The sequence below is a fragment of the Jaculus jaculus genome, chromosome 16 (assembly GCF_020740685.1).
Source record: "Jaculus jaculus isolate mJacJac1 chromosome 16, mJacJac1.mat.Y.cur, whole genome shotgun sequence".
Taxonomy (NCBI): Eukaryota; Metazoa; Chordata; class Mammalia; order Rodentia; family Dipodidae; genus Jaculus; species Jaculus jaculus.
Window position 1 is genome coordinate 35,533,905 of NC_059117.1, and position 13,157 is coordinate 35,547,061.

At 39.9% G+C, this 13,157-nt stretch overlaps 1 protein-coding gene across 1 annotated transcript; it reads right to left on the reverse strand.

The window, feature by feature from the left end:
- Window positions 1-6,084: 6,084 nt before the first annotated feature.
- Tomm7 (translocase of outer mitochondrial membrane 7) lies at window positions 6,085-12,753 on the reverse strand. Its single transcript, XM_045136041.1, has 3 exons — window positions 12,577-12,753; window positions 10,582-10,630; window positions 6,085-6,293 (listed from the first exon to the last, which is right to left on the reverse strand). Exons 1-3 carry the CDS (start codon window positions 12,677-12,679, stop codon window positions 6,278-6,280), a joined length of 168 nt encoding a protein of 55 aa, XP_044991976.1. The 5' UTR covers window positions 12,680-12,753; the 3' UTR covers window positions 6,085-6,277.
- Window positions 12,754-13,157: the final 404 nt, after the last annotated feature.

A 13,157-nucleotide genomic window follows, 5' to 3' on the forward strand; every position in this document is an offset into this window, starting at 1 on the left:
ATATATATATATATATATATCACACACACACACACACACACACACACACACACCCTCGATAAAAAGAACAAAACCTTCAGCTCTGCATAGTCGTAATAAAACTATAAAATCCAAATTAACAAAACTAGGAATTGAAGAATGACATTTCAAAATAAAGGTTGAGGAGGATACTTCAAAACAAAAGCTATATATAATGAACCCAGAGACTATGTTATACTGATTAGAAAGCATTTCCTCTAAAATCAATAACAAGACAAAAGTATCTACTTTCCACAGTTATCAATATAGTGTTTGATACTTTGCAGGGAAATAAGGCAAGAGAAAAAATTAAAAGGGTAAAATAGGAAAAGAATAAGTCAAATTATCTCTATTTTTAGTTCATTTGCTTTTATGCTCAAAAGACTCCACTAAGCTAGGCATGGTGAAGCACACCTATAATCCCAGCACTTTGGAGGCAAAGGTAGGAGGAACACTGTGAGTTCAAGTCCAGCCTGAGACTACAGAATGAATTCCAGGTCAGCCTGGGTTAGAGTGAAACCCTACCTCAAACTGTCCCCTACCCCCTGACAAAAAAAATAAAGACTTCCCCAGAAAATTCTTAGATCTGATATACCCTTTCATGCTGAAGCCCAATACTTTAGGATATGAGTATATCTGGAGATAATGCCTTTAAGGAGGTAGTAAGATTCAGTGAGGTCATTTGGGTGGGCCATCTGAGTAGTATGCTCACATGTACAGGAAAGATGCAAGGAGTCATGCTCACAGAGAAAAGGTCACTTGAGGACATAGAGAGAAGGCTATGAGCTAAGGAGAAAAATCTCAGGATTAACAGAACTGCCAATACTTTGACCTTAAACTTCCATGCTGCACAACTGTGCAAAACCACCCAGTCTGCAATATTTGTAATGGTGGGTCTAGCAAATTAATACAAGCATAAATACTCCAGGGTAGAGCTTACTAGAAGACATCACAGAACATAGACTGGCTTGTTTTGGGGACCATTCTGTGTAATAATCTCTTAAGAGGCTCTGCTTTTGCAGAAGACATGGTTGGCACTTACCAATATGCAATAGTAGCTTGAGGGCCACTAAGTCTTAAGTGAACACAGATTCAGAAAATTGGAAGCGATGCAATTTATAATCAACTGTAAAGGTGTCCTTGCTAAAATCAATATACTAAAGAATTCAAAACTTAAGTAGTCTCAGAGTAATAACATTAAAAACACTTGGATTAGGCTGCAGAGATGGCTCAGCAGTTAAGGTGCTTGCCTGCAAAGCTTACTGACCCACCCCAGCACCCATGTACAGTGAGATGCAAAGTGAAGCATGCATCTGGAGTTCATTTGCAGTAGCTAGAGGCCCTGGTGTGCCCATTCTCTCACTCTTCCTCTGTATTTCTGGGCTTGCAACTATATATTAAAAAAAAAAAAAAAAAAAAAACACTTGAGGCACTTGCCTGCACAGCCCGGTGACTGATGTTTAATTCCCAAGTACCTACATAAAGACAGATGCAGAGTGTCACATGCATCTGGAGTTTGCTTGCAGCAGGTAGAGGCCCTAGCATGCCTCTCTCTCTCCCTCTCCTCTCTCTATCCTTACAAATAAAAAATAAACTAAATATTTTTAAAAACACTTGGATTGCCACTCATCCTAATTTGTTATATTTCACGATGCATTGATGTTAGATCTACTTCATTTACCAGCAGTTTTAGATCTCTGAATATCCTAGACATTCTCTGACCATTACAGATAGCAAACAACAGTAATATACTTTCTCACCTTTGAGTTAAAAAAAAAAAACAATACTTAATAAAGGACTGATATATTCTGAGTTTCCTACAGCTATGGACTTTCAGAGAGGAGTCTTGCTCTTTGTAGAGATAAAGAACTAGATTAATAGTTCTATAAAGGCCAATTTGGTGTAAAATCACTCCTGGAAGTTCCCTTCAAAGCTTTTAGAAATTTTAACAAACTTACTAGCCACCCACTATTTAAAAAATGAGAACCTCTTTTTGTAAATAAAAAAGGAATGCCACAAAAAAAGAACGAAAATAAGATTAAGTCAAATATATAAGCCGACTCTATCTCTTATTGATGCCTGTGTCAATTAAAAGGATAAAGTTGTTTTGAACTTCTAGTTCCAGCTGTGACAGAGTAGGTGGTGTTAGAATTAGCCTCCAGCCATAAACTGGACAAAAATACATTAAGCAACAATTTTCAGGGATCGAACAGCAATAAAAACAGACTTAAGATCTTTGAAAGAAAGAAAATGGAAGCCAGCTTCATCTTCCTCCTGCTTGGCAAATTGAGTCTAACCAGAAAGTTGCTTTACTAGGACAGATGAAACAGAGGCTGAGAAGTTTGAAGCTAAGGTCATGTACTAGAGAGGAAATTGCACAAACACACTAAAGAATGAACACCTGAAATGCAGAAATTCTTCTCAAGTCCTTAGCCTTAGACAATAAGGTAACTCCCAAGATCTGTTAGAGAATGGTTGCTAGTTGACTGGGGAGAGCCGAGCAGGAAGTTCAGAGGCTTAGGAAAATGGTAGCTCCAACCTAATCAGAATAGAGGCTTGGTGGTGGACTTCCAGATGACTCAGCCAATCAATCAATCAATTTAAAATATTTTTACATATTTATTTATTTGAAAGAGAAATAAGCAGGGGGTGGGGGAGAGAAAGAAAGGGCATGCCAGGCTTCGAGCCACTGCAAATGAACTCATGCGCCACCTTGTGCATCTGGCTTTACATGGGTACTGGAGAATTGAACCTGGGTCCTTTGGCTTTGCCATCTAGTGCCTTAACCACTAAGCCATCTCATCAGCCCACTCAATCAGTTTTAAATATTGTGCCCTAGGAATATAAATTGCTGTCTAGGAATAAGGACTACATGCTAGTTGTAAGGTCAAAACTGATAATCATAATTTCAAAGAATCCTTCTCTGTTTATCCCTAACATGGATTAGAACAGGACAAGAAGCTAGGAAAATTAGAGAGAATAACTGGGGAGGAGACTGGGAGGCAAAGCAGAAATTTCATCTCTCACAAAAATGGGACTTGCTAAGTCACATCTGTCATGTCTTCCATTTTGCCTAGTACACACTGAACTCAGTGCGCCAGCTACTAGTCTAGCTGGTAGGAATGTAGTGAACAAAGCAGGCAGGCCACGCCCTGGCAGTGGGAAGCTAGAGTAAGGAGGGAGTTTGGGGAGGGAGATGTTATAGAGTGGAAGCACTGACACTGACTGAGTATGAGAGGCTGTCTAGGACATGACCTCCACACGAAACTGATTTGATCATTTTGGAATCTACAACTCAAACCTCTTATTGCACTCCATCTGCACTTTCTCTACTGATCATATCATTTGTTGGACATCTATCAAATATGAAACATTAAGGACGTAAGACTTGACTCAGAGGTGTGACCAAATAGATCTAAGACTGCCTGTGAAGCACTGCCCACAGAAAAAGCCGGCGTCGTAATCTATCCAAGGGAGAACCAGGCTGTCTATTGCAGAGCAGCTCCCAGTCTTCCAGGAGTCAGGAAGGAGCAGTGACTCCAGCAACCAGGCCAGTCAGTCCTTATATCCTGTCTCCATCTAGCTCTCACTCCCTCTACAACTCTACCTCCTTTAATATTTTATGCCAACTTAGCAGGCCAGCTCAGCCCTGCTCTGTTCCTGCACTATATTGCTGTATTTGTTTTTCTTCTCCCAAGAACATAGTATGGGCCTGGTCTGGGGGGCCTCTGTGCCTATAGTGTTAGTAGGTCTGGGTTCAAATCGGAGTGTTTTTTGTTTTTCTGATGTGGAAGAAAAATAACCAAGCATGTTTCATCCACAAAATTACAATAACGTTTTACTTAAAGTGATGAGTCACAGTAAACATTCCTTTTCTGGGTCACCTCTTAACATTTTTTGATGTCAAGTCCATGATGGGAATCACAATTATTACAACTGGAACAGAGAAAAACACAAGGCATTTTACTTAATTCACACATTTATGTGCCACGACCTGTGCTAAGGTCTAAATATACAGCGGTAAACACAGTATTATAACTATGGAGCCTACACTACTCTGAAGCAATAGTGTATATGCATGTATGTATATACATACATATTAAAATGTAACCTTATATGTGTGCATACAATCAGGCTGGGAAAAGTTTTTTTTTTTAAATTTTACTTGAGAGAGGATAAGAGACTCGGTGAAATGAACTCTACATTCATGTGCCACTATGTGCAGCTGGCTTTCGTGGGTCCTAGAGAATTGAACCTGAGTGCTTAGGCTTCACAGGCAAGTGCCTCAACCCCTCAGCCATCTCTCCAGCCTGGGAAGTTTCTTAAAGGTGAGGTGAAATGAACTCACAGCAGCTGTACAAGACTTGCACAGGATAGGCCGCTTTCCCTCATAGATAGGGGAAGCTCCCATGAAGCCACACCCCTTCCCACGGAGCTAATGGTAGTTAATGGTTTCTAGGAAGAGTGGTTCTTTCCTGATGAACCCACTAGGAAGTGGTAGGAAGAAGGGGTTCACTATGAGTGGGAAGGGAATAAAGAGGGTAGGGGAGGAATATATGATCAAAATGCAATATATACGTATTTATTTAAAATATCAAAGAACAAATTAAAAATAATAAATCAAAAAATAGCAGAAAAGGGCTGGAGAGATGGCTTAGCAGTTAAGTGCTTGCCTGTGAAGCCTAAGGATCCTGGTTCGAGGCTCAATTCCCCAGGACCCAAGTTAGCCAGATGCACAAGGGGCCTCGCATGTCTGGAGTTCGTTTGCAGTGGCTGGAGGCCGTGGTGCACCCATTCTCTCTCTATCTGCCTTCTTCTCTGTCGTGCTCAAATAAATAAATAAAAATGAATTAATTTTTTTATAATAGCAGAAAAGTTTTTTTAAAAGATGAGGTTAAGACAAAGTCTGCTATTTTTCATAAGGATCAATGATGCTCTCTCTAAAAGATGACATTTGAGCAGAAATTAGAATAGAGGAAGCTGTGTACACAATGTTTGGGAAAAGAAATCCAGTAGAGTTCAGGCCTCCTTGTGGGACAAGAAGATAGCATAACAAAAGTACAGGTGATAAGTCACAGGCCACAGAGACAGAAGCACGTAGAGGCAGATTGTTCCTGGGGTAGGTCGTGAAAGTCACTCTGGATATTACTGGAAAATAAGAGGGCTACTGCCAGTCACAGTAACAGCAGTCCTCAAACCAAGTTATATCCCTTACCTGGATTTGGCACAAGAAAATCACAATGATCCCACAAAAACATGTAGCTTTAAAAACCCAGATACTACCCATGTATATTTACATCATAGGTAACATCTTGTTTTAGGTTCTCCCATTAATTATAACTTCCAAGCTAAGTAAATAAACTATTTTGTTAGAATAGAAAAAGCTAAAAAATAAAGATTTCAAATACAGAAAGAAAAAAATACAAGACATAGTGACACATTCCTATAACCCAGCACTCTGGAGGTGGAGGCAGCAGAGGCAGTGAGTTTAAGGCCAGCTTGGACTATGTACTGACACTCTTCTTCAAAAATAATGTAAAAATAAAATACAGGTAAAAGTCCCAGCACCTAGAGGTAGAAACAAATTCACTCACATTAACTTCTGCCTTTGCTTCTATCAGAAGGGCAGCAAGTGCCACTATGCTGGTCACGCTAGGGCTCTCTCTGGCCAGCTCTAGCTTGATAACACCACCAAGGAAGATCTCAGTTAATTATTCAAGCTCCAATCAGACTTTTTGCCATACCTATCCCTTAACAACTCAGACACCAAAACTCCATTTCCTGTAGTTAAAACTTTATTCCAGGGGAACATCCCAGTTTGTCACAAACCAGAAGTCTTTTCCACTCTTACTACCTTTGAACATTTTCGCGGGAGGTATTAATTCAATGCAAAGGGGAACTGGAATCCATTTGTTAAATAAATAGCCAGAAAATAAGTAGGAAATGGTTTTATTTTTTAGAGCAGTGTCAAAGCTCATAATTAACTAATTCTGTTCTGAAAAGTAAAAGGCTTTATTTCTACTCCTTAGTCCTAGTATATACTCAATTTAAAAAAGACTCAAGACATTACATTGTTAAAAAATATTTATTCTGATAGTCTATCATACTCAGCAGAAGTTCCACTTTGCCAAAAGATGCATGAGAAGAGCCTAGTGCCATCCAGCTGATGACCACCGGAATGCTGTCCCACTTCCTATCCAGCTGGAATGCACACCTTCCATGTTGGATTGCTTCCAAATCCAGATGACCAAACAGTCCTTTATCCCCAAAGTAGACTAAAATTTTGTGAAAAGGAAAAATAAATTAAACCTGGATACAAACATATTCTAAGCACAGTTGAACTAAGTTTTATACATGTATATCTATCAAATTTTTAGTTACTGAAAGCTCATTTTGCAAAGACATATATGTTATTTTGAATGTGATTACCTATTAAACACAGAAAGAGAAATCAAGTTGATATATATATAATGAAACCAACCAAGAGATAAAATAATTATTTTCATTAACTAAAAAAGCTAAAAATAAATAAACAAATAAACTGTACCATTGTGAGGTGTTGCATCACTAACACGGAAACAACATTTACTGAATACTTTCACACTGAGACCATGTGGGAAGTCCACTACAACTCCCACTTACAATTCCTGTCTCAAAGCTTCAGAAATTGAGATGTTAAGATGATTACCTTCTGGGAAGAACAGTAAGATGTGACCAAGATGTTCTTAACCTATCTGTAGCCCTAGGAACAATTAAGTCTCCATTTCCACTTAACTAATTCTTACCACAAGCATTTAATTGGAGCCCACACTCCCTATCATTTGCTAACTAAAAGCAGCAGGATCCAGGAAGGAAAGGAGTATTTCCTAGCTGTGGTAGTTTGAACTCAAAGGTTTTGTTAAAGCTTGTAACTTGGGATTTCCAGCTGCCTGGCCAGATGAGGTGTCACTGTGGGTAGATCCTGAGGTCCAGCCTGAAGTGTTCCTGGGGGTGGATCTGAATTCCAGTCTAAAGGGATGCAGAGTGCTCGAGCTCTGCTGGGGGTTCCATGCTGCTGATTGGCGCTTTCTTTTGGTGGTGCTGGTAGTGGTTATTTTCATATCTTAACTGTATGAAAAATATCCTTGGGGGATTTCAGTACAATTTTATAAATAACTATAAATGCCTATTTTTTCTAGGTACAGAAAATATGTTTTTTAAAAAATATTGACTTTTAAGGAATATTTTATTTATTTGAAAGAGGTAGGGAGACAGCAAGTGAGTTTGGGTTCACTAGGGCCTCCTGTCATTGCAAATGAACTCCAGATTCATGCTTCACTTTGGGCATCTGGGGTTATGTGGCAGTACTGTGTGGCTCTGCAGTATGCCTAGCACACACGGGCCCTGGGTTCAATCCCCAGCACTGCCCAAAGAAAAAAGAAAAAAAACAAAAAACAAAAAACTCCAGAACCTGAGATATTTTTAGTTCAAACATTTCAGTCTAGAAATATACAATCTCAGGCTGGAGAGATGGGCCATCAGTTAAGGTACTTGCCTGCAAAGCATAACAACCAGGATTCAATTCCCAGAACCACATGAAGCCAGATGCACAAAGTAGGGCATGCATGTGGAGTTTTCTTTTGCAGCAACTAGAGGCCCCAGCATGCCAATTCTCTGGCTCAAAATCTCCTTGCAAATAAATTAATTGAATAAAAAATGTGTTTTTTTAAAAGAAATACTTGGGCTGGAGAGATGGCTTACTGGTTAAAGCACTTGCCTGCAAAACCAAAGAACCCAGGTTTGAGTCCCTGGGATCCACGTGAACAAGATGCACAGGTAGTACATGCATCTGGAGTTCATTTACAATGGCCTGGTGTGTCCATTGTCTCTCTCCTCTCTCTACCTCTTTCTCTTTTAAATAAATAAAGACAAATTAAAAAAGAAATAATCAATTTGGTCGAGCATGGTGGCACATGCCTTTAATCCCAGCACTAGGGAGGCAGAAGTAGGAGGATCGTTATGAGTTTGAGGGCAGTCTGGGACTATGAGAGCAAAAAAGAAAAAGAAAATTATCTGTATTATAATTCTAAGCCCACTCTCCACCCCTCCCCCCCAAAAAAGTTGACTTGGAAGAGGTCTTGAAGAAATTGAAGATCTAAAATAGCTACAGCTGTTAGGAACAACTACAGATGTCTATGAAACAGAATCAAGCTGAAATTCCACAGCACCAGTGTGCAATGCCAGTCACTACAGCACCAGGACTGCCAGGACTACTTCTACAGCATGCCTCCCTGTTCAAGATGGAGTGTTACATATATGTAACAGGTACAAAGTTTTCACAAGTTGCTGCATTTAAAATTTTTTAATATCCCTAAAGGCCAAGTGTTGAAGTTTGGCTCCCTGCCTAAAAAGCTACTGCAGAATAGTAGAACCTGTAAGAGGCTAAGCTGTGTGGGAGGATGTTACATCACTGGTGCATGCCCACGAAGGAGATACTGAGATAGGTGCCCCTTCCCCTTTCTTGGTTTCCTCAATGCCATGAAGGGAATGGGCATCCTGTCATTTACAGAGCTAAAGCTTCTGACACTGGTAGCCAAAACAACCTTTCCTCCTTATAAAATGATCTCCCAAATATTTGGTCACAATAATGGAGAGCTGACTAACGGACAAATATTATACTTACATAGGAATATGCTATATATTAATATGTATATTGTGTATATATGAAGGTTGTTTCTGGTTAGTGGATGTGAAAATGTATTTTGGGAGCTGTTAAGTGTTCATATCCTTTGATTTACTAAGCTCATATGTATTATAATGAAATAACATCTATAGTTATATTCATTATAATGTTAACATTAACAGGGCATGGTGGTGTATGCCTTTAATCCCAGAGGAGGCAGAGGTAGGAGGATCACTGTGAGTTCAGGTCAGCCTGAGACTACATAGTGAATTCCAGGTCAGCTTGGGCTAGAGAGAGACCCTACATCAAAATACAAAAATAAATAAATAAATAAATTTTAAGGTACTTTATATATAAAATACTAAAAAACTGGGAAAACCTAAGTAATTGACAAGTGAAATGATCAACTTTAATTTTATGTGAAGAAAGCAAAATTCCACATACCTCTGTTAAAATGGTATAGAAGGGGCTAGAGAGATTGTTCAGTGGTTAAGGTGCTTGCTTTCAAAGCCTAACATGGTTCAATTCCCCAGTACCCAAATAAAACCAGATGCACAAAATGATGCATACATATGGAGTTCATTTAAGCTAGAGGACTTGGTGCACCCATTCTCTATCTCTGTCTCTCTGCTTGGAAGCAAAAGAATAATCAAGATTATATTGCCGGGCATTGTGGTGCACACCTTTAATCCCAGCACTCAGGAGGCAGAAGTAGGAGGATTGTTGTGAGTTCAAGACCACCCTGAGAATATGTAGTGAATTCCAGGTCAGCCCGGGCTACAGTGAGGTCCTATCTCAAAAAAACAAACAAACCAAAAAATGTTTAAAAAGATCGTATTTATCTTAATAAGATATGCAGTTCAATGGGAGAGAGAAAATCACCACTGAAGATACTCAACAGTGAACATTTGCAAGCCTTGTATTTGGCCAGCCAGGCCAAATGAGCCAATGTGTGCAATAGTGGCAAATATATTATGGGAGAAACCAACCACCCTCTAGTTAGACTGGAGGTCCACTCCATGGGAGGGAATACATCCCTGACACTGAAAGCCTACAACAGGGGTAGTAATGAGCCCTAGGTGTGTAACATCTGTGACTGTCTGGCTAAATGTATATATTATGCTCACCAAACTGCCCAGTATGCACTTCTCTTTAATGTTCATACCCATATATTAATGCTACTCTTAGTTTTGGTTAAAGAAGCTTCTCTCTTCAGATGGTAGTGACCTTGGGATGACTCAGAAGGCACCATGGTGCTAAAAAGAAATGACAGACGAGTGCTCAGCACTGAAATATCTCTATCACACCTTCCAAGGCTCAGGGTCATTGTGGAAGAAGTGGAGGAAAGAATGTAGGCACCAAAGGAAGGGTAGGACTCCTTACAACATGCTCCTCCAGACACAGAATAGCCTGGATATCCATGACCTCACAATGCCTGACATTACCTACTCAAGAACATCATAATAGGAGGAAAAGATCATGACATTAAAATAAAAGAGACTGAGAGGGGGAGGGGATATGATGGAGAGTAGAGTTTCAAAAGGGAAAGTTGGGGAGGGAATTACCATGGGATATTGTTTACAAACATGGAAGTTGTTAATAAAAAATTTTTAAAAGATATGAATATAGAAAATTGTAAACTGATTTTATATGGTAATATGATAAATTAGTTTTGTTTCTTCTAAAATACATATCATTGTAACTATAATATAGTAAATAAAAATTGGAAAGGGGAAAGTAGTTATCTGGTAATGTAAGTTAGACTGCTCCAAAACTGCTTTCAAAACCCTAACCCCTGGGCTATACTGACTGGTAAAAGTACATGTCATCTGCTTCCCAATGATTTGATAATAATTATTATATGAGCATTTCCCTCAAATGTGTATGTGTAAGAACAATACCTCAAAACTGTTGGTTCAGGCATTCCAGGATCCGCACCCCTTGTAAATCCTAATAGGAAAAATAAAAATCCTAATTAAAACTTCATCAGACAAAAGCTTACAAAACTTTTTTAAAATCTAATCTCAGTTAGCTAAAGTGATATACAGATCTAACAATAACATCTCAACTAACTTGTGCTACAGAACTATTTCCAATTTTCACTAGAATATGAAATTACATCCAGAACTAATCAGCAGAAAGGACAAGTTGCCTTTTTTGTGGTGTGCACAATTAGCATGCCCTTAGTATGCTCTCTTAGTTTTCAGTTGGTCATTACCCACAAACACATTATTACCCCAATTTTCTAATCATATTGGTTGGAAGACTATGAAGATCATCAAGATCTGCAAAAACTAAAATTTCTGTGACAACACTACTAAGAGTAAGTTATTACCTACAAACCACTTTTAATAGATTTGTGAAAGGGAGGAGCCTTTTACCAATTATTATTTAACAACCCAACTAGATTAATAACTGATTAGATCTACAATGAAATTAAACTTTTATCATTTAAAATAGAATTAGAAATTCATTTAATGCCTAATAATGTGTTAAAATAACTGCTAAAATTAAGAACATCAAGAATTGTAAGGAGCTGCATTTAGTGGCCAGCACTTGGAAATCTGAAACAGAAGGATCAAAAGTGTGGAGGGGAAAAAAGCCAACCAATAATTGTAAGAAATCTGAAATTTTACCCTACTTTCAAGTAACAAACTAGCCTGCCAGTTTCATAGATGTTAGGATAAGCCAAAAGATTTTAAAGTAGTCATCTACAAAAGCGAATTTATTGTTGTGTCACATGCTTTTAATCCCAGCACTCAGGAGACAGAGATAAGAGGGTTGTTGTGAGTTCAAGGCCAGCCTAGGGTTACAGAGTGAGATCAAGGATAACCTGGGCTAGAGAGAGACCCTACCTCAAAAGAGCAAACAAAACAAAAATAACAACAATAACAAATAATAATGAGTAAATGACAATATGTAATACCGAGGAAAAAGATTTTTAAAGTCCTATATACTCCCTGGGGAGGAACCACAGCTGCCTGGAAAGTGTACAGCTTAATCAAAGGCTCTGCCAGGACTAAAAGTATTTTATTTTACACAATATATGGCATCTAAAACAAATTGGAAGCGACACTTTATTAGAATCCTACTTTAAAATGTGAAATTCTGCTTCTGAAAAGTCAAATTATTCTCTCTCTCTCTCTCTCTCTCTCTCTCTCAAACACACACACACACACGTTCAAACTGACAAAGCTGGGACTAAAATCCTATGCTGTGTCCCTTTCATTATATTAGCTGCATAGGACAAAAAAGGGAAATCACTCAGAATCAGGAGCAGGATAAACAGGAACATGAAAATATCTGCCTGGACACCTGCAGGTCCTTGCAGTACAAGAAAATGATGACGGGTGCCTTGAGCCCACAGCCCCCTCATTTGGTGCAACTGGTTAATCTTGGGCAAAGTACTTCCTTCTTACGGCTCAGTGTCCTCCCCTGTAAAATGGGGGAGGGAGAGGTCAATAATAAAAGTCACCTTCATTATACAAGTAGGAAAGCTGAGCCATCCAACTACTGTCATAAGCATGCTTCAAGGCAGGGGCATGTTCACAAGGTGTCTAGGTTCCCCGTCCACATTTCACTCAGGCCTGGCTGCAGGGAGGAGAAACTGAAAGCCAAGCGGTGGCTTTGGTCGCTTTGACACACATCGGGTCATCTAATCCTGAACACAATCCTAAAACGTCTTACCTCAACGTTTCTCTGTAAAAGCACAGGGTATGATTAGTTAATGAATAACCAAACTTAAAAGGAGGGAGCTCGAACTCGAGTTAACTCGGCTCCCACTTGACCAGACTGCTTTTAGAGCACGCGCACGCGCCGGCTGTCAAGCGAACAAACCCAAGGCCGAAGATGAGAGTCTCAGCCTCCACCGACCCCCTTCCCACCGGTCCACTGACCCAGGTAAATCACGAGAGGAATAAAGCCCCAGCGGATGGCAAACTGGCCACCCTTGAAGAGCTGCTGCAGCCTCTGCTTGGCCTCTTTGCTCAGCTTCACCATGGTGACGGCCGGACGGCGCACGGAAAAGCCTCCACAGCAACCACCGCGGCGCGAGTCCGCCGGAGAGAGGAGACGCGCACGCGCCACAGACGGCCTTTACGGCAGGAGTCGTAAGGCGTCGCCAGCAGATGTCGTAATTCATCGCCCTTCGCTAGCGGCGCTTCTCCTTTGGGGCCAGATAGGCCCGCTCTGCCCGTGCATGCTCGAGCTCGCTGCGATTTTCTCCTGGTTTGGCTAGTTGCTGTAGCCTGGTCGAAACTCTTGTGTTGGGCGCTTTTTTAACCCAGAACTACCTCTCTTCCCACCTTGTTACCCATTTCTAAGGCAATTTCCAGGCTTCTTTCTTTTTTATTTATTTTATTATTTGAGAGAGAAAGAGACACATGGAGAGAGAAGGGGTATGGCAGGATCTGCAACTACTGCAAAATAAACTACAGACGCATGCGCCACCTTGTGCGTCTGCCTTACGTGGGTCCTG

What these genes read in the sequence shown, in the direction of transcription:
- Tomm7 (XM_045136041.1), bottom strand. Translation starts at nt 12,679, where the DNA reads ATGGTGAAGCTGAGCAAAGAGGCCAAGCAGAGGCTGCAGCAGCTCTTC. An exon ending in TCCTCTCGTGATTTACCTGG is followed by an intron (nt 10,631 to 12,576) that starts GTCAGTGGACCG and finishes TTTTCCTATTAG; the next exon opens with GATTTACAAGGGGTGCGGAT.